The sequence below is a fragment of the Theropithecus gelada genome, chromosome 15 (assembly GCF_003255815.1).
Source record: "Theropithecus gelada isolate Dixy chromosome 15, Tgel_1.0, whole genome shotgun sequence".
NCBI lineage: Eukaryota > Metazoa > Chordata > Mammalia > Primates > Cercopithecidae > Theropithecus > Theropithecus gelada.
Window position 1 is genome coordinate 829,294 of NC_037683.1, and position 21,384 is coordinate 850,677.

The 21,384-nt window shown below is 55.2% G+C and overlaps 1 protein-coding gene across 2 annotated transcripts in view; it reads left to right on the top strand.

The window, feature by feature from the left end:
* Window positions 1-21,384, top strand: part of EXD3 (exonuclease 3'-5' domain containing 3) — a 119,498-nt gene that overhangs the window by 50,675 nt on the left and 47,439 nt on the right. Inside the window, exons 4-8 of one of the 2 annotated variants that reach the window (XM_025359663.1) lie at window positions 671-844; window positions 1,196-1,363; window positions 6,261-6,314; window positions 7,616-7,755; window positions 19,724-19,824. In XM_025359663.1, the coding sequence (XP_025215448.1) occupies window positions 671-844; window positions 1,196-1,363; window positions 6,261-6,314; window positions 7,616-7,755; window positions 19,724-19,824 (637 nt within the window). Of the gene's footprint in view, window positions 1-670; window positions 845-1,195; window positions 1,364-6,260; window positions 6,315-7,615; window positions 7,756-7,889; window positions 8,106-19,723; window positions 19,825-21,384 lie in introns of those variants that run through there. The other variant, XM_025359664.1, reaches the window with a different exon arrangement.

Genomic DNA, 21,384 nt, shown 5'->3' on the forward strand with positions numbered 1-21,384 from the left:
CCTGTCCACCCCTTTAGCTCTTAGGATTCCACCTGCGGAATGACCTGCAAGCATTCATTGTGGTTTGCAGCAAATAGCTGAATGGCTTGCGGGCATCCACAGAGGATGGCACCGCCGAGGCTGCCTGCAGCAGCAAGGGCCGACTTGCTTTAGAATATTCCGGAAGCCAGAGACCAAAACAGACACTTTGCTTCTCTTTGTCCACCTCTTACCCGTTTCCCAAATCTCCTGCGGGTCAGGGATAGAAAAGTACCTAAAAGGCATTTTTCATTTTGGGCTTTGGTTCTTGCCTTTCAGTTTCTTTCGCCTGCTGAGGGCAGGTCAGGCCCATGTCCCGAGAGCGCCACAGGTGAAGTGACTTGTGAACCTGTGGCTCAGGCTGCGGTCGCCTCCCAGGCCAGCGGCCCTCTGTCTGCCTGGAGAACAGGCCCTCTGTCTTTATGGGATAATTAGTGCAGACAATGGCCACCGCCCCTGGGGGCCTGGGGTGCAGCGGACCAGAACGGAATCTCCTCAGCGGCATGAAAAGTCAGGGAGGCGGATGGTGGCTGAATGGCCACAGTTACCTTCTGAATGGATTAGATTTTGCAAACCTCTCTGCGGTGGGGAGGCCTTGCCAGGAGACTCTGAGTGCAAGACAAAGTGACAGTGTGGTTTTGTGTCTCCACAGCTCCAGGAGGAAGCCTGGCGGGGGTTTGCTGCCCTGGACGACCCCCTGGCGGGGCTTCTGGACATGCTGGAGAGCTGCCGGGGCCGGCGGGGAGAGGGCCCCTCCCTGGAGGCCTGGATCTCCCGCCAGCTGCAGTGCTGGCTACAGGCACAGCCATGCCCGAGCCCTGCCCAGGTGAGCCCGTGGGCTCTGTGACAGTCACCTCCCTTCCTGTCCCTGCCCCTCAGCACAGTGGACCTGGCACCCACCTGCCCAGGCCTCTGCAGCCTGCTGAGCAAGCTGGGGAAGGGCAGGGGGATGCTGGGAGCTGTGGCCAAGACCCAGCCCGTGGCTTCATCCTCAGCCCCATGACAGCCATGTGCTGAGACCAGCCTCGCCCCTCCCATGCCCCAGCCCTGCAGGCCACCTGATGCCCTCATGGCCACAGTGGCAGGCACTGCCTCCTAAGCCCAGCCTGCTCCAGTCGGCCCCACGGCCCAGCCACTGGGTGCTACGTCCGGTAAGGCTGGGTCTCTGCCCTTCCAGCACAGCCTGAGGCTGAAGCAGCTGCAGGCCCGAGCGATCCGAGTCCTCACTGAGAGCCCCCCCAGTCTTGTGGCACCGCTGACCAGCATCTTCCAGCTGCAGGATGCAGACAGGAGCTGCCTGCTGGTGCACGTCCACCGCCTCCACCAGGAGGGCAGGTTCAGAGAAGTGAGTGGACCACATGGGCGGGTCCACAGGGAAAGGGCTTATCAGGCAGCGGGGCAAGGACATGCCTGGCTCAGGGCCGCCTCTGTGTGGGGACTGTTTGGGGCTTCTTTTCTACATGGGGGTATCCAGGACCCGGCCGTGGGCAGCCATCAGCTGTACGTGGGGTGCCGGGTCCCAGGAGCCCTCAGGCTGCCTGAGCCAACAGACACGTCAGGGCACAGCCTGGTCCCAGGCCTGGGTCTCCCCCTGCCAACCCTGTGTCTCCCGGTACCCATCGGGCCCTCACACTCACAGGGTCCTAGGTGGGCCTGGGCCTGAGCTTTGGTCGAGCCACACCCCACCATGCCTGTTAGCCTCCGTCCTTCCGGAACCTTCACAGGATCACCCGGGAGGCTGCCCTTTGTGGGTGAGTTTGCCTCCTGGGCACTGGGGGCTGACTGAGTCCCCAGCATGGCAGTGAGCGCCCTGGAAGGAAATGCTCCTGGGAGGGGCTGAGCAGAGGGGCTGTGGGAGCAGCTGGTGCTGGCCCCGCCGCCCACAGCACCCCCAGAGTGGTGCCCACTCACAGGCCCAGTGTGGGCAGTGCTGGCACCTGGGACACAGGACGAGGTTCAGGGCCAGGGCACCAGTCGCGCCTTGGCACGGTCACCCAGGTGCGAAGTACGTCCGGTCAGTATCCAACCCCTCATTGGCTGCTGGCGGGAGAGGTGGCTTCGGTCCCTTGCTGTCCGGGACCAGGTCTTAAGCAGTGTCGCAGAAGCGTGGGGTTGGCAGCCAAAGATGTCTGGATAAGAACTGGTGGAGCTTTTGGAATCATGGTGGTTTGCTGAGTCTCCTTTGTGAACAAGGCTGACTTTTAAGCCCAGAAGGTTCCAAGAGGAAGACCAGGTACTAGCATCGCAGCCCCGTCGTCCTGAGTCTGGCCAAGCTGTGCCTTGGGTTTGTGTGGAGCAGTAGGGAGTGGCGGGGCCTGCAGTGGGTAGGGAGGCGGCCGTCTTGCGTGGGGTGGCTCTGAGCTGTTCCCGCAGGTGCAGGGGTGCCCCCATGACTTCTCGGTGCCCTGAGATTGCAGATCCCAGTGCAGATTCCAGGGTGCAGCAAGAGGTGCAGCAAAGAAGCCCAGGGGTGTCCTGCCAGGGGATATCCTGCTTGGGGGTGCCTGGCCTGGGGGTGCTCGGCTCAGGGTGCACTGATCGTGTATGAGGAGGCCGGCACTCGGGGGCATTGGTCCGCCCCCCACCCCGTCAGGGTCCCCTTACTTCAGGGCGGAGCATGATGGGCACCACCCCGCTGCCTGCCCACACGGGACCCTGCTGCTGAGGCTGTCCCGCTGGCCCCCCGGATTCCTCTTCTCAGCACGACCCCTCACTGCGAGCAGGTGCATCGGAACCTGGGCGCAGGCACTGGGGCTTGCCCTGGCTGGGCCCTCACAGGACTGTGCCCTGCGTCGGCCATACGAGCCCCACCCCCAGCACTGTCGCCTGCCACCCCCGGGCCGTCGTCTCACGGCGGGTGCATGGCGCTGAGAAGCCACGATGGTCGGGCACGGGACAATGCAGGATGGAGGGTCCCGCTCATGTGGCTGAATGGCGGCCGTGCCTGCGGAGAGTGCAGGGAGGCAGAAGGCAGGCTAGTGTTTCGGGCCGTCTTCTGTTACAGAGCCTTTCAAAGACTGTCTGGGGCCGGCTGAATGCGCCTCCCTCGCACTCCGAAGCAGGAATCCCCACACAAAGGGGGTCTTGTCCCGCACAGGCCCCTTCTGCGAAGAAAGCCATTGTCCCCGAGCGGGGCCGCCCGGCAGGCAATGCATGCTCCACTGCTCACCGCCGCGCCCGGCCGAAAGGGGCCGCATTCAGGCCTGTCCGCTCGGATTAGCCGGGACTCACGACTCAATGTGCTGCGATATTTCATGTCGAGGGCAGCGGCTGGCCTGGGCGGGATGAATGCCTGCTTTTGTCCGCTGAGTTATTTTATTTACATTTTTTAAACAGCTTATCAAGGTAAAAAGATAGCTTTGCTTTTTTTTAAAAAAAAAAGGCCCTCTTGGCTCCAGGCCCATGCAGAGGTGGGAGGCAGGGCTGTCGCTGGGGTCCTCGGCCTTCCAGCCTGGGCACCTGCCCAGCCTTCCTGCCCCTCAGAGTGGGGGGCCCAGGGGAGCTGGGGAATGCCCTTCCCGATGGTTGGCACCACAACCCCTCCGGATTTTCTCTCTCTCTTTTTTTTTTTCCCCTGAAAGCAGCAGCTCCTGGGCCTGCCTAGAGGTTTCTGCAGCCCCACCCTAACCCGGCCAGCTGGACAGCCTCATCTCTGTCTTCCTGGTGGATGCCTCCCATCCTCTGGCAGCAGAGGTCGGGGAGGTCTGCCTGGTGCAGAGGGGCCCAGTTTGCCCCATCTGTCCTCGTGACCCAGCCCCGGGCTCGTTCCTCCCATGGGGTCCAGGACTCTTCACCTTCTGCTGTCTGCTCCCTGGGCCTGCCTCTGGGGCCAGGTGACCTTTTTGTGGCTGCTGAGTTTCCCAAGTGGCCAGGCGTGGACAGTGGGCAGCTGTACGCCATCCTCTCAGGGAAGTGCAGACAGAAATGACCAGACACTGATTCTGAGCCAGGCACCACCGCAATGAAGGAGCCGTGCAGGGCCCCCGAAGCCTGAGACGGGGGTCCGGCCGGCCAGGGAGCTTCCTGGAAGGGGTGGGTCTGCTGCTTGCCACCCCCCAGCCCTCCACCCCTGTCACCAAGGCTGCCCATGAGGAAGCCTGGGCTCTGCCCTTTCCAGGGTGGAGCTGAGGGAGCTCCATCCTTGTCCTGTCCCCTGAGCTGCCAGGTCACAGAGCCTCCACCAGGCTCCAGGTACAAAATACGGACACAGAGGCTGGGGGCCCCAGGACCCCTGCATGGCCAGAAAGCCCACCTGGCCTCAAGAGGCCCTGGGTGCCCAGAGAGCTCCTGCGGGCCTAGAAAGAAAGGTCCGGACACCTGTTAACCCTGGGCTCTGAATGGCTGTGGAGAAGAGAAGGGCTGAGCTGGGCACCTTGAACCCCCTCTGATGGGGTTGCAGTGTGCAGGGCAGGGAGGCAGAAGCCGCCCAGCTGGGGAACACAGCCCGCACCCAGCCCTGCCCAGGCTCCTCCCCAAGCCTGAGGCCTCCTTCTTGGGCTCAGAGGGGTTCCTGGATGGGCGGGGCCCGCTGAGAGCTGGGACCTGGAGCCTGAAGTCTGTCCTCAGAGGGAGGCCGGGGGCAGCAGCGGTGAGGAGAGGCCCTGGCCACCTGCCCCTTGCTGTGCCCCCAGCCTCCCTGATCCCAGTGTCACCTGCTGAGGGCCTGGTCCCAAGGACGTGACGGGCACAGTCCCATCCTCCACCCCGCTGCACCTGACAATGCCCACATGGGGCCGGAGGAGCAGAGCGAGGGTGGGCTGTGACCACCCTGTGGTTCTGAACGCGGTGAAGGTCCAGGCCTGCACTCCTGCCTTCCCAAGCTCTGGCAGCTTCTCAGGGGGTCCCTAGTCCAGAAGGGGTCAGAGCCCTTGTGTGAAGCTGTGGGTGTCACTGCTGGGGTGGTCCCCATGTGGTGGCCCCTGCGCCCATGCACGCGGCCCTAAGCCCACCTCCCAGGCCCTGCGCCCCTCCCCAGGTGGTGGCCCAGTGCCCCTCTCCAGCCCTGCGCTCCTTCCCACGGCCCTGAGGCCCTTCCCCTTGGCCCTGAGACCCCGCCCCGGGCCCCGCGCTCCTCCCCACAGCCCTGAGACCCCGCCCCAGCCCTGCTCCCTTCCCCACGACTCTGAGACCCCCACGCCCCGGGCCTTGCGCCCCTCCCCACAGCCCTGAGACCCCTTCCCCGGGCCCTGCGCCCCTCCCCACACGGCTCTTAGACTCCCCTGCACCCAGCCCCGGACCCTGCACCCCTTCCCCCACCCCCCGGCCCTGCGCCCCTCCCCATGGGCCTGAGACTTCCTCCCCGGGCCAGGCGCCCCACCCCACAGCCCTGAGGCCCCGCCCCGGCCCTTCGACCCTCCCCACGGCCCTGAGACCCCCCGCGCCGGGCCCTGCGCCCTGCGGGCCTGGTGGAGGCCTAGTCTCTTGGACCCTGGCCAGACAGTGGAGGCGCCGGGTCAGCGCTGCGCAGGGAAAGGCCCCCGGCCTTGCGCCCCCACCCTGTGCACCGGGGCTGGAAGCCGGGCTCGAGGCTTTCCCAGGCCGCTATTTTGGTCCTTTCTCTGGGCTGCGTGGGGGCAGGGCGCCGATGCTCCGCGGGCTGCTCTCGTGGGTCATTTTTGCTGGTTATGGGAGCGCGGCTTATGGAAATTATTAATAGCAGCTCAGGCCCGCGGTACGTGCAGGCGGTCAGGGCCCGGCCGTGCCCCGATGGCAGCCGTGTGGCCTTGGGGCGCTCGCGGGGTGCCCGTCTTCCGCCTCGTGGGAAGGGCTAGGACCCCCCAGGCCTCAGGGTGCGCTGAGGCTGGGAGTCCTCGGTCTTGGCCCCTCCACTGCAGGCACCATTGTGTTCTGGGCCCCGCAGATGGGTCATGTGGAAGGTCACGGCTTTGCCCTTGCCGTGACCCCACCTCCTATCCTTCCTCCAGCTCATCAGCAATTCCTGAGCAAGGCCCTGGGACCCAGGCTGTGTGGCCAGCACCCCCATGAGTCCCTGCTGCCCCATCCAGGCCAAACCCAGGCCTCCCACCTGTCCCAGCCCATGCAAGGCCTGGCTCACCACAGGGGGGCTTGTCTGCCAGGCCCGGCCCATCAGCCTGAGGGCCACGTGGCTGGACACGGGAAGGCCCTGCACTCCGCCCTCAGTGGCCAGGCTCTGGTGCAAAAGGGTGGTAGCCCCCCCAACCCGTGGTGCTGCCTGGCCCCCTCCCAGGCCCTGAGTAATCTGCTGCCTTTGTGTTTGCCAGGCAGTCATGCTGGGCACGACGTTGAAGCTGCAGCCAGAACTTGATGTTGAAAAGGTGAACGTCTTTCTCATGTAAATTGTTTGGGTTCAAACTTGGATAATGCCCAGGTCTCTAGAAACAGTGTTTGGTGGAGGTGGGGAGTCCACCAAGCCACAGAGGGGAGAGCAGGGCCATCGGGGACCGGGGAGGGCCTCAAGAGCCCCCTAAACCACCATCCTCCTCGCGGGCTGACCTCAAATCAGACGTAGCCACACATACAGGCACCCTGTGTCCGGCTGTGCCCCAAAGCCCTGAGTGTGCGCCCTGCAGCAGCTGGGGCCACCCCTTCCCTGGAGTGGGTACCAGGTGCCTCGAGGACACACAGCCCATGTGCTTCTGGGACCCTCTTCTGCTGCACATCTCCATTGCGCAGTGGCTGGGGGAAGCAGTCACCTAACTGAATTTCTGGACAGATGACACCGTCCTCGAACCCACAGTGTCTTCAGGGATGGCAGATCCAAGCTTCTACACTGGGAATCTGTCCCTGTCACAGGGACGCAGGTGGAACCTGCTGGTTAAGCAGGGGCGGGGCGGGGGAGGGGGGTGAGCACCACTCGGGCAGAGCCAGGTGGGGACAGGATGCATACCGGTCTCCCTAAAGACGGGGGGGTGTCTACACCAAGGCTTTCGGGGCTGTGTTCTGGGCGATGGGTGCAGACTCTAGGTCTGCAAGAGCTGGGGCCAGAGAGGACTCTTGGGGCTTCAGATTCTGCCTGAGGACTGTGCCCCAAGGCACTGGCGGGCAGGTGGGCCCCCTGCGGTCGGCGCCAGGCAGCCTCACCTGTGGGGCAGAAGCGGTGGGGGAAGGGAGGTGAGGAGCCTTCCTTGAGGGGCTTTGAGGGAACTGGTTCTTGCTGAGGGAATGGCTGGTGTGCCCCAAGGCCCAGCGCCACAGCCAGGGACTCCCTCAGGGCCTCCTGAAGGCACCGACAGTGTGTGGGTCTTGCAGTCCTCCTCGGGAGGCAGTGCTGGTATCCTGTGCCATGAGGAGCATTTCCAGGCTGCCAGGGCTACTGCCGGTGGTTTGTCTCGGTCCTGCCTCCTCACATTTGGTGACAAATGAGCTTCCCCAGGGCGCCCCTTGCCTCTTAGGGCCTCCAGGCCTTCACCATGGAGATGGGGATGGCCACAGAGTCCACCAGGAGCCTGGGGTGGGTGTGTGTGAGCGCCAGTTCAGGCTGGGCGAGCACTGCTGGCCCTGGACGGCCTCTGGGGCCCTTTCGTTGGATACTTTGGCCGCTCTCTCTGGGTTGGAGGTGAGTCAGGTTTTGGCTGAGGTGGTGGAGGCTGTGGCCTGACCGTGTGTCCCCCTGCAGATGAGCGTCCCACTGCTCCTCCAGGACAAGGTGGCCCTCGTGGAGCGCTACGTGGCTGGCTTCCCGGACCTCCAGAGGAGGCTGCTGGCCCTCATGGATTCCTGGTGCCAGCCCGGCTTTGACATCAAGGACGTTGCCAGGTGAGTCCCGCGGGGCACTGGCAGCTGGCACCAGATGGCATCCTGGGAGCCCTGGTTAGAGAAGAGAGTATGAGGGGGCAGCAGGCATGTGGGATGTGAGCTCTCCCTAGGAGGTTCTGGTGTTTGGGTCACAGCTACCATGTGACTGCAGCCGGAGCAGCTGCCTCTGGAGAGGAGAGGCTGGGGCTGGCACAGCACAGCCCTCTTCTCCCAAGTGAAAAGAGTTAACTGCTCTTAGAAGAAGAAAAATAATTCTCCACAGTGGCTCTTCTTATACAGACACGGCCACCATACTGCTTATTTGTTCATTCATTCCTTTGTTCTTTCATCTAATAAAGTTTTTGGAAGCACTTGGTGTGTGACATCTGTCAGCAATTACAGAGAAAAGGCAGCACCTGACAAGGAGCCCATATGGTGCCTGTATGGATTCAGGGAAACCGTGTGCCTGTGTGTGCATGTGTGTATGTGTGTGCACATGTGCATGTGTGTGTGTGCATGTGTGTGTCTCCGTGTGCACATGTGATATGTGTGTTTGCACATGTTTATGTATGCCTGCAGGTGTGCATGTGTGTGCATGTGTGTGTGCATGTGTGTACGTGTGTGTGTGCCTGCAGGTGTGCGTGTGTGCGCGCATGCATATCTGTGTGCATTGTGTTCATATTTGTGCAGGTGTGTATGCACGCATATGATGTGTACGTGTGTGTGCCTGCAGGTGTATATGTGTGTGTCTCTGTGTGTGCATGGTGGTGTGTGTGTGTGCGCGCATGTATGTGTGCCTGCAGTTGTGCGTGTGTGTGTGTGTGTCTGTGCATGTGTGTGTACATGTGTGTATGTGCATGTGTATGTACCTGCAGGTGTGCATGTGTATGCATGTGTGTGCATGCGTATCTGTGCATGCATTGTGTTCATGTTTGTGCAGGTCTGTATGTATGCATGTGTGTGCATGTATGTACGTGTGTGTGCCCACAGGTGTACATGTGCATGTCTGTGCATGCATGCGTGTGTGTACGTGTATGTGCCTGCAGGTCTGTGCGTGCATGATGTGTGTATGTACGTGTGTGTGCCTGCAGGTGTACATGTGCATGTCTGTGCATGCATATGTGTATGTACGTGTGTGTGCCTGCAGGTCTGTACATGCATGTGTGTGTGTACGTGTGTGTGCCTGCAGGTCTGTACATGCATGTGTGTGTGTACGTTTGTGTGCCTGCAGGTGTGCATGTGCATGTCTATGTATGTGTGCATGTGCGCGCACGCGTGTGTGTGTGTGTGCGTGATATGAGGGATGACATCTGGGAGGGGAGGGGCTTCCTGCTGTGTATCTGGTCAAGGTGCTTCAAGAGTGAAGCAAGCTGAAAGGTCTGTGAAGGCTCCAGGGCCCATCCACTGGCAGGCAGATCCCGGCCTCCATGCCCCACACAGCCCCAGGGTCGTCTCACTGGAGAGTCACAGGCTTAGACTTGGATGTCAGGCCACCCCGGGCCCATCCTCCTCCCCTTGTCCTCCCTTAGATCAATGGGCAAGTCACTTCCACTTTCTGCGTTCGTTTCCTCATTCACACAATGGGGCTGAGTCCACCTGACTCAAAGCATTGCTAAGACTTTTCATCAGAGGGAGCAGGCAAGGCACGCACAGAGCCAGGCCAGGCACAGGTGAGCACATAGTCAGTTGCCATCGATCCTATTACATTAAAAAAAAAAAAAAGACATAGGGCCGGCCACAGTGACTCACACCCGTAATCCCAGCACTTTGGGAGGCCAAGGCAGGTGAATCACAAGGTCAGGAGATGGAGACCATCCTGGCTAACACGGTGAAACCCTGTCTGTACTAAAAATACAAAAAATTAGCCGAACACGGTGGCGGGTGCCTATAGTCCCAGCTATTTGGGAGGCTGGGGCAGGAGAATGGAGTGAACCCGGGAGGCAGAGCTTGCAGTGAGCCGAGATTGTGCCACTGCACTCCAGCCTGGGCAACAGAGCGAGACTCCGTCTAAAAAAAAAAAAAAAGACATAGAACAAAACAGTGAATGCATTAATGGAGGTGGGAACCAGGGGATCTAATTGGGAAGAAAAGAAATATACATGGAAACTGGGAGGGTGAGAAAAACCCTGCAGTGTTAGATTTCATTGGAGATATTGGTTTAAATTAATGATTTTTCTTTTTTGAGACAAAGCCTCTGTTGCCTAGACTTGAGTGTGGTGGCACAATCTTGGCTCACTGCAACCTCCACCTCCCGGGTTCAAGTGATTCTCCTGTCTCAGCCTCCCAAGTAACTGGGATTGCAGGCATGCACCAACACACCCAGCTAATTTTTGTATTTTTAGTAGAGACAGGGTTCCACCATGTTGGCCAGGCTGGTCCTGAACCCCTGACCTCAGGTGATCCGCCCGCCTCAGCCTCCCAAAGTGCTGGGATTACAGGCATGAACCACTGCACCTTCCCTAAAGTAATGATTTTTAAAATGTTTCCTAGCTCTGTGCTCTGAAAGGGCCTGGATGCAATGGCACCCCATAGCAATGGGCATGCCTGGCTGCCAGCTCAGTCACCAAATGCCATTCTCCACTGAAAGAAGCAAGGGCTTTTCAGAGAATAGACTGAGCACAGAAATGACAATGGTAATGGAGTAGAACACCTTGACTTTTTTTTTTTTTTTTTTTGAGATGGAGTCTCGCTCTATCGCCCAGGCTGGAGTGCAGTGGCATGATGTCGGCTCACTGCAAACTCCGCCTCCCGGGTTCACGCCATTCTCCTGGCTCAATTTTTTGTATTTTTAGTAGAGATGGGGTTTCACCGTGTTAGCCAGGATGGTCTCGATCTCCTGACCTTGTGATCTGCCCGCGTTGGCCTCCCAAAGTGCTGGGATTACAGGCGTGAGCCACCGTGCCCGGCCTTACCTTGACATTTAGAAGTCCACAAGTCCACAGTGATGCCCAAGGGAAGTAGGGAGGAAAGCTCTTCTTTACAACATCTTCCAGCTAACATGAAAAAGGAATGACAAAATTAAAAATCACCATATTGCAACTCTCCAAAAGTAACTGATTCAGGCATAGATCATCCAGGGATGCTAAGAAAGAAAGAGATAAAAATGTGAGTGACCAACATCAGGAATGAAAGGGGGGATATTATTACAGACCCTATAGACATTAAAGTGGTCGTAAGGGGATATTTTTTGCAACTTAATGCAAATATACTTGACCATTTAGATATAATAGACCAAATTCTTGAAAAACACAATTTACCAAAACTGACACTAGAAAAAATAGAACATTTAAATAGTCCTTTATATCTATTAAGCAAATTAAATCCACAATTTAAAGCTTTATCACAGAGAAAACTTTATTAGAACCCAAATGGTTTCAGTAGTGAATTTTTCAAACATTTAAGAAAGAAATTGCACCATGGTTGGATGCAGTGGCTCACACCTATAATCTCAGCCACTTTGGGAGGCTGAGGCAGCTGAATCACCTGAGGTCAGAAGTTTGAGAACAGCTAGCCAACATGGTGAAATCCCATCTCTAATAAAAATACAAAAATTAGCCAGGTGTGGTGGCTCATGCCTATAATCCCAGCTACTCAGGAGGCTGAGGCAGGAGCATCGCTTGGACCTAGGAGGCAGAGGTTGCAGTGAGCCCAGATCACGCTATTGCACTCCAGCCTGGGCTTCAAGAGTGAAACTCCATCTCAAAACAACAACAACAGAGTGAGAAGACACCAACAGACTGGGAGAAAATATCTGAAAAAGATGTGGGATAAAGGACTGTTATCCAAAATATACAGAGATCTCTCAAAACTCAGCAGTAAGAAAATGAACAACCCAAATTAAAATGGGCAAAGGGGCCGAGCGCAGTGGTTCACACTTGGAATCCCCACGTTTTGGGAGGCCAAGGTGGGGCAGATCCCTTGAGCCCAAGAGGTCGAGGCTGCAGTAAGCTGTGACTGCACCAGCGCACTCCAGGGGCAGAGTGAGACTCTGTCAAAAGAAAAGAAAAGAAGGGAGTTCCTTTCTATGCTTAGTTTGTTTAGAATTTTTATCAGAAATGTATGCTGGAATTTATAAAAATGACTTTTCTATTGAGAGGAACACATGGTTTTTCTTTTTTGATCAGTTAATTTTGGGATAGACTCACTTGGCCATTATGTATTATCTTTGGGGTAATTTTATTCCATTTGCTTAAATTTTGTTAGGAATGTTTGTATCCATGTCCATAAGGGATCTTGGTCTGTTACTGTCTTTTTTTGTAATATATGTTTACTTTTGGTATCAGAAAAATGCTTGCCTGATAGAATGAGCTTGGAATTATTCCTTTGTCTTTCAATTTTCTAAGAAAACTGTGTGCAGTTGGCATTACTTCTTTTTTTTTTTTTTTTTTTTTTTTGAGACGGAGTCTTGCTCTGTCGCCCAGGCTGGAGTGCAGTGGCCTGATCTCGGCTCACTGCAAGCTCCGCCTCCCGGGTTCACGCGATTCTCCTGCCTCAGCCTCCAGAGTAGCTGGGACTACAGGCGCCCGCCACCTCGCCCGGCTAATTTTCTTGTATTTTTAGTAGAGACTGGGTTTCACCGTGTTAGCCAGGATGGTCTCGATCTCCTGACCTCGTGATCCGCCCCTCTCGGCCTCCCAAAGTGCTGGGATTACAGGCTTGAGCCACCGCGCCCGGCCAATTGGCATTACTTCTAACTGAAAACCCATTTCCTTAAAATAGGACTATTCAGATGGCCTATGTCTTTTTTTTTTTTTGAGACGGAGTCTTGCTCTGAGCCCCAGGCTGGAGTGCAGTGGCGCGATCTCGGCTCACTGCAAGCTCCGCCCCCCCGGGTTCACGCCATTCTCCCGCCTCAGCCTCCTGAGTAGCTGGGACTACAGGCGCCCGCCACCTCGCCCGCTAATTTTCTTGTATTTTTAGTAGAGACGGGGTTTCACCGTGTTAGCCAGGATGGTCTTGATCTCCTGACCTTGTGATCCGCCCGTCTCGGCCTCCCAAAGTGCTGGGATTACAGGCTTGAGCCACCGCGCCCGGCCGCCTATGTCTTTTTGAATGAGCTTTGGTTGTTTTAGTCTTTCAAGGAATTTGTCCATTTTATCTAAGTTGTCAAACTTACTGGCTTGAAGTTGTTCATAATATTCTCCTGTTACCTGTTTATTATCTGTAGACTCTGTAGTGCTCTCATTCCCAGTGCTGGTGATTTGCGTCTTTTTGTCCTGCAGTAATTCTATGATCTATGTCATTTCTAGGTCAGTTTCTACTCATCACAGTTTGCCTCATATTTCCTCTTCTCTGCATGCCTGGTAATTTTTTTTTTTTTTTTTTTTTTTTTTTTTGACAGAGTCTCACTCTGTCGCCCAGACTGGAGTGCAATGGCGTGATCTCGGCTCACTGCAACCTCCGCCTCCCGGGTTCACGCCATTCTCCTGTCTCACCCTCCCGAGTAGCTAGGATTACAGGCGCCCGCCACCATGCCCGGCTAATTTTTGTATTTTTTAGTAGAGACGGGGTTTCACTGTGTTAGCCAGGATGCTCTCGATCTCCTGACCTCGTGATCCGCCCGTCTCAGCCTCCCGAAGTGCTGGGATTACAGGCGCGAGCCACTGCCCCGGCCTAACTTTCCCCTATTTCTGAGGCAAAAGCCTTCTTAGAACTATAGTCAGCCGGGCGCGGTGGCTCACGCCTGTAATCCCAGCACTTCGGGAGGCTGAGACGGGCGGATCACGAGGTCAGGAGATCGAGACCATCCTGGCTAACACGGTGAAACCCCGTCTCTACTAAAAATACAAGAAAATTAGCCGGGCGAGGTGGCGGGCGCCTGTAGTCCCAGCTACTCAGGAGGCTGAGGCAGGAGAATGGCGTAAACCCGGGAGGTGGAGCTTGCAGTGAGCTGAGATCCGGCCACTGCACTCCAGCCGGGGCGACAGAGCGAGACTCCGTCTCAAAAAAAAAAAAAAAACTATAGTCAATGCCCTGCCAATTAGGAAGCTTTTTAAACTCTGGGTCTTGGGAGCAGATCCTATTCCCAGCTCTTTGTAAGGCTTGAAAACTTCCCTGTGATGTGTTCAGGTGGCTCTTCCTCCACTTTGTGTGATCTCCTTGCACGCGGGGTGCTCTTCACTTGGGTGAGTTCTCGAGGGCGCTCCCTGCAGAGCTCCACAGCTCTTGTTTTGTTTTGTTTTTTTGTTTTTTTTTTTGAGACGGAGTCTCGCTCTGCCGCCCAGGCTGGAGTGCAGTGGCCGGATCTCGGCTCACTGCAAGCTCTGCCTCCCGGGTTCACGCCATTCTCCTGCCTCAGCCTCCCGAGTAGCTGGGACTACAGGCACCCGCCACCTCGCCCGGCTAGTTTTTTGTATTTTTTTTAGTAGAGACGGGGTTTCACCGTGTTAGCCAGGATGGTCTCGATCTCCTGACCTCGTGATCCGCCCGCCTCGGCCTCCCAAAGTGCTGGGATTACAGGCTTGAGCCACCGCGCCCGGCCCCACAGCTCTTTTTCTGGGCGTCTCTTCTCTGCGAACTCAGGGAAGCACCCGGTGTCTCTTGGGTTCCCCTTCCCTCGCATGTTGCTGGAAAGTTTCTCCAGGAGGGAAAAGGGGGTGATTGGCAGCCTCCCTTCCCGTCACTCGGGCATCACTGCCCTGAGCCACCTGTTGCCTAATGTCTGAGAACCGCTGTTTTTATTCAATACTGTACCAAGGACCCACACCAGGGTCCTTGCTAGGCAGGAAAATAAGTACAAAGACCAGGTACAAAGAAACAACTGTCATTTTCTCAGAAGATATGTTTTTATATGTAGGGAAGAAAAACCAAAAAATCTACACATAAAGCATTAGAATTAATAAGTAAATTTAGCAAGATCACTGGTTACAAAGTAAGCTTATAAAAGCCAATTGTAGTTTTTATACTTGCAATAAAACTTGCTCAAATAGGATATAAAATCACTGAGAATAAAGACTGGGTGCGGTGGCTCACACCTGTATTCCCAGCACTTTGGGAGGTTGAGGCAGGTGGATCACTTGAGGTCAGGAGTTCGAGACCAGCCTAGCAAACACGGCAAAATTCCGTCTCTACTAAAAATACAAAAATTAGCTGGGTATGGTGGCGGGTGTCTGTAGTTCCAGGTACTCAGGAGGCTGAGGCAGGAGAATCACTTGAATCTGGGAGGCAGAGGTTGCAGTAAACTGATATCGTGCCATTGCACACCAGCCTGGGTGACACAGTGAGACTCCATCTCAAAAAAAAAAAAAAAAAAAAAGAAAAAGAAAGAAAGAAAAAGAAAAAAAAAAGAATAACATAAGAGAATGACAAATTTGACTTAATACCTTCTGGACATCAAAGGACATCATTGAGAGAGTGATAAGGCAACTTCTAGACCAAGAGAAGATTATTTACAGTACATATCTTACAAAAGACTTATCCAGAATATTTTTAAAGCAAAAAACCTACAAAGCAAATAAACAATAAAAGACAAACCGGCCGGGCGCGGTGGCTCAAGCCTGTAATCCCAGCACTTTGGGAGGCCGAGGCGGGTGGATCACAAGGTCAGGAGATCGAGACTATCCTGGCTAACACGGTGAAACCCTGTCTCTACTAAAAAATACAAAAAATTAGCCGGGCGTGGTAGCGGGCGCCTGTAGTCCCAGCTACTTGGGAGGCTGAGGCGGGAGAATGGCGTGAACCCAGGGGGCGGAGCTTGCAGTGAGCCGAGATCGCGCCACTGCACTCCAGCCTGGGAGACACAGCGAGACTCCATCTCAAAAAAAAAAAAAAAAAAAAAAAGACCAGTTTTTAAATGAGCAAAAGACTTGAATAAGCACGTCACAAAAGAGGATATCCAGATAGCCAATAAGTGTAGGAAAAGTTGCTAAGCACCATTAATATCAGGGAAATGCAAATGAAGCCACAACGAAATACCACTACCTCCTATCAGAAAGGCTAAAATTTAAAATTTGAACATACCAAGTGTTGACAAGGACATGGAGCAACCAGCACTCTCACACACTGCTGGTGGGATGTGCACTGTCGCAGACACTTCAGAAGATTATTTAGCAGTTTCTACTAAAGCAAAAAAAACTTATGCCAACCCTATGACGTATGTTGTCCAAGTCCACTTAGCATATGCCCAAGAGAAATGAGCTCATTATTCACAAAAGCTCGCAGTCGTGGCAGCTTTAGTCATCGTCTCTGAAACCTGGGACCAGCCCTAGTCCCCAGACCAGCAGAGTGGATGCAGTGATCACGGTTCACAAACCCAGCTGTGGCCGGGCGCGGTGGCTCACGCCTGTAATCCCAGCACTTTGGGAGGCCGAGGCGGGCGGATCACAAGGTCAGGAGATCGAGACCATGGTGAAACCCCGTCTCTACTAAAAATAGAAAAAATTAGCCGGGCACAGTGGCGGGCGCCTGTAGTCCCAGCTACTCGGGAGGCTGAGGCAGGAGAATGGCGTGAACCCGGGAGGCGGAGCTTGCAGTGAGCCGAGATTGCGCCACTGCACTCCAGCCTGGGCGACAGAGCAAGACTCCGTCTCAAAACAAACAAACAAACAAACAAACCCAGCTGTGAGAGACTGAACCTCGTCACACTCAGCAGCGTGGACAGAGACTGCATGGAAGAAACCAGATCCAAAAGTGGCAGAACTGTCCCTATTCTATCATTCCGTTTGTATCAAGTTCAAAATCAGGCAAATCATCTCTGGCCATAGAAGTCAGAGAAGTGTGGGATGGGGATACACAGAGATGAACACGGGAGAAACTTTGGGGTGCTGGAATGTCCTTTATTTAAATTTTACATTAGAGAGAGGGTCTCACTCTGTTACCAAGGCTGGAGTGCAAGGACGCAATCACAGCTCACTGCAGCCTCAACCTCCTGGGTTCAAGCCATCCTCCCGCCTCAGCCTCCCAAGGTGATGGGATTATAGGCGTGAGCCACTGCACCTGGCCTGGAACGTTCTATGTTGAGATTTGGACAGTGGGTTTACCAGTGCATTTGCACCCATGATTGGCATACCTTACCATGTGTCACTTATACCCTCAGTAAATAGTTTATCTTAAAAAGCAGGACTTAGGCCGGGTGCGGTGGCTCATACCTGTAATCCCAGCACTTTGGGAGGCCGAGGCAGGTGGATCACGAGGTCAGATCAAGACCATCCTGGCTAACACGGTGAAACCCCGTCTCTACTAAAAATACAAAAAATTAGCTGGGTGTGGTGGCGGGCGCCTGTAGTCCCAGCTACTTGGGAGGCTGAGGCAGGAGAATGGCATGAACCCAGGAGGCGGAGCTTGCAGTGAGCCGAGATCGCACCACTCACTCCAGCCTGGGCAACAGAGAGAGACTCTGTCTCAAAAAAAAAAAAAAAAAAAAAAAAAAAAGTGGGACTTGCCAGATGCAGTGGGAGGATCAGTCGAGGCCAGGAGTTTGAAACCAGCCTAGGCAACATGACAAAACCCCGTCTCTACAAAAAATACGAAAATTAGCCAGCCATGGTGGTGCATGCCTATAGTCTCGCTACTCAGGGGGCTGAGGTGGGAGGATCACTTGAGGCCGGGCGGTTGAGGCTGCAGTGAGCCTTGATCATACCACTGCAGTCCAGCCTGGGGGACAGAGTGTCAAATATATATATTTAACTTTTTAAAAAGTTTTAAGTAGGACTTACAGTTTAAAGTGGCATTTAAACACAAGCATCTATTGCCTCTTTGCTTTAAAATGAAGACAAAAATTTCAAGAGAATAAGAGGGGAGATGGGAGCTGGAACCTGGAAGGCAGATGTCCAGGCGGTGACAGTCCTCAGAGGCCTGAGAGTGCGGAACCGCAAATGGAAGAAGCCAGTTGGCTTCGGAGCCTCAGGGAGGCACAGGAAGTGGAGGCCCAGATTCCTCCAAGAAGCTGGGCTGGAAACAGGGTCTCCAGGGGGCCTTTGTGAGTGGCACGGTTGAGGACGGGGCTGGGGCTCCGTGCTGAAACCAGAAGGATACAGGTGAGACCCTTGCTGGAGGTGCACAGACGCTTCTCAGCCAACAGTACCTCTGGCCTTCCAGGGCTGCCAGGCCACGCCGTGCACACAGGGAGGTGGCTCCTCTGTAGGGCAGCATTGGGCAGGAGCAGTCAGGGTTGTGGGGCCTCTCGCCAGCCACAGGTGCGCTGACAGTAATGCACGGGGATGGTTAACACTGCGTGTCACCTTGATCGGATGGAAGGACGCAAAGTATTGATGCTGGGTGTCTCTGTGAGGGTGTTGCCAAAGGAGACTCACCTTCGACTGAGTGGACGAGGAGAGGCCGACCCACCCTCAATCTGGGGGGCACCATCTAGTCGGCTGCCAGCAAGGCTAGAATATAAAGCAGGCAGAAGAACGTGAAAAGGTGAGATGGGCCTAGCCTCCCAGCCTACATCTTTCTCTTGTGCTGGATGCCTCCTGCCCTCGAACATCAGATTCCAAGTTCTTCAGCTTTGAGACTGGGGCTGGCTCTCCTTGCTCCTCAGCTTACAGAGGGCCTATTTTAGGACCCCGTGATTGTGTGAGTTAATACTTAATAAACTCACTATAGATAGATAGATAGATAGATAGATAGATAGATAGATAGATAGATATAAAATATATCTATATATGTATTACTTATAATATATATATGTATATATATCCTATGGGTTCTGTCCCCCTAGAGAACCCTGACTAGTACACACACTAAGCTGGAGCTTGGAGGAAGCAAAAGAACACTTAAAAGCACAAACGCTGTAACCAGGATCTTTGGAAGATACTGTGTCTGTGAAGTGGAGGTGGGGTTCCCACAGAAAGAGCTTTCAGACTATAGGACAGAACCTGGTGGATGAAGGACAGGATGAGAAATGAAAGCTCGGTGGGAGGTTTGGAAGATAAATTTGAAGTTGTCTTCCAAGAAGTAGTACAAAATACATAAAGAGAAGGACCATCAGAGAAAAGATGTTTAAAATTGGAGATGCCGTCAAGAAGGTCCAATATACAAATAACGGGGATTCCAGGAAGAAGGGAGAGCAGGGAAGGAAATTCCTAAGTAATTCTTCACTGACGGGTTTCCAGACGCGAGGCCACGGGAGCCCCTACAGGAACTGGACTTGGCAGGTTTGTGGAGTGGCCGAAGGGGGGGTGGAGAGAGACCCCCTGGGGGGGCACATCGTCATGAAATTTCTCAACACTAGTGAAAATGGAAGAGCCTCAAAACCTCCAGAAGAGCAGGTCACATCAGAGGGGCAGGAAGAGGAACGGGTTCTGGGGTCTCAACAGCAGTTCTGGGAGCAAAGCCTGCCTGTGCTAAGGGAACGTCATCTCGACCCAGAAGTCCTGGCTCCACTGAACTCTCAAGCTGGTGTGCAGCAGGCCCAGACCCTGGAGGTGCACAGCTCCAAAAATACTCCGTGGACCTTATCTTGGGAAACACCCAACAGCTGAGCTTCACCACTACCTGGAGGTCGGAGGGTGTGGACCAGGGCACGGCGGGGGTCAGTCCCAGGACCGTGCAGGGCAGGAGCTAGAGAGTGGCTGGAGGGGCAGGAGGAGCCAAGTGTCAAGGGACCAGGACAGGAAACTGAGAGACAACAGAGCCAGAGAAGCATCAACCCTGAAAGCAGCAGCAGAAGGCTGAGCTGTTGAGGCCGTTACGAGGCCAGAATATCACCAGTGAGAAGGTGCTGATTTAGCTAAAACTCTAATACTGTTAATTTGGGAGTCCATCTTCCGTGGGGAGAAGTCAGTACCAAATACCCAGAAGTCAGTAATCAAGAGATCACAATCCAAGGATATTACCCGGAAACGTGGAGGCAAATGCACAACCATTTCAATGTCGACCTGCAAGTGCTAAGGATGGGGTGGGCAGGGCTGGGGGGTGACGCCTGCATTTTCCTATAAACCTCACTTGAGGTTTGAACTATGCATGCATATGACTTTGATGAAAACAAAAATCTTAAAATGTATTAACTTAAAACAGCAACAGAGGCTGTGCCTCTCTCTCCCCACAGACAGTACCCTGAGGTGACCTCCTTCAGCCTGGAGAAGCTGAGTCCGAAGGTGCTGAGCAGGCAGGTCTTGCGTCTGCAGGAGCGGTACGGCGTAGCCCCGGGTGAGTCCAGCCCCCCGCATTTCTGCCCCGGAGGCCAGGGAGAGCCGCCAAGCGTGGCCAGGGACATGTTCTGTGACTGGGGCTGCCCGTTGTTCAAGTGCCAACAAAGACCAACCTTCCCCAAGAGCCCCTCCCTGCCTCTTGCCCAGCTCATGCCAGAGTGGCTGCGAAGTGGGCCTGGCCTGGGCCCTGCCACGGAGCAGCCCACGGGTCTGAGAACTCCTCTGCCCACCTAGGCGGCTCCGGGAGCGCTTCCTGCCTCCTGCCTGGCTGCAGAGCTGAGAGTGAGTGCTGAGTCCAAGTCTGCAGGACTCTGCAGCCACTCCTCCCAGACCCCTCTGGACAGGCTGATGGCCACACCTGCCTGTGTCATTGGACACCAAGGGAAGCCAGGTCCCCTTTGTTCCCAGGACCCCCTGCAAGGGCCAGGAAGATGCACTGAGGCCCCATCCACGGGGCCCTTGAATCTCAGGAGGGTGCAGGCTGGTGCCTGGCTGGCAGTCTGGGTTTTATCTGGATTTTGCAGTGTTTCTAGGTTCTCAGCATGGTTACAGCCCAAATCCCTTCTGTCGATGCAGTATTGTATCCAGAAGCCTTTGGACGCAGTATCCCACAGGCAAAATGAAGCCTAAAAGCATGGAAATGTCAGGAAAGCTGCCCCCGTCTGTCTGGACCTGAGGGAAGGGCCTTTGTAGCAACAACTGGGCTTCCCAGCTGTGCCCCCGAGTAACTTCTCCCTTCCTCCTTCCTCCTTTTCTCCCTTCCCTCTTCCTCTCTTCCTCCTTCCTCCTTCCTCCTTCCTCCCTTTCTCCCTTCCTCCTTCCTCCTTCCTCCTTCCTCCCTTCCTCCCTTTCTCCCTTCCTCCTTCCTTCTTCCTCCTTCCTCCCTTCCTCCCTTTCTCCCTTCCTCCTTCCTTCTTCCTCCTTCCTCCTTTCCTCCCTTTCTCCCTTCCTCCTTCCTTCTTCCTCCTTCCTCCTGTCTCCTTCCTCCCTTCCTCCTTCCTCCTTCCTCCTGTCTCCTTCCTCCCTTCCTCCTTCCTCCTTCCTCCTGTCTCCTTCCTCCCTTTCTTCTTCCTCCTTCCTCCTGTCTCCTTCCTCCTTCCTCCTGTCTCCTTCCTCCTTTCTCCTTCCTCCTTTCTCCTTCCTCCTTTCTCCTTTCTCCTTCCTCCTTCCTCCCTCCTCCCTTCCTCCTTCCTCCTTCCTCCCTTCCTCCTTCCTCCCTTCCTCCTTCCTCCTTCCTCCCTTTCTCCTTTCTCCTTCCTCCTTCCTCCCTTCCTCCTTCCTCCCTTCCTCCTTCCTCCTGTCTCCTTCCTCCCTTCCTCCTTCCTCCTTCCTCCCTTTCTCCCTTCCTCCTTCCTCCTTTCTCCTGTCTCCTTCCTCCCTTCCTCCTTCCTCCTGTCTCCTTCCTCCCTTTCTTCTTCCTCCTTCCTCCTGTCTCCTTCCTCCTGTCTCCTTCCTCCTTTCTCCTTCCTCCTTTCTCCTTCCTCCTTCCTCCTTTCTCCTTCCTTCCTCCCTCCTCCCTTCCTCCTTCCTCCTTCCTCCCTTCCTCCTTCCTCCCTTC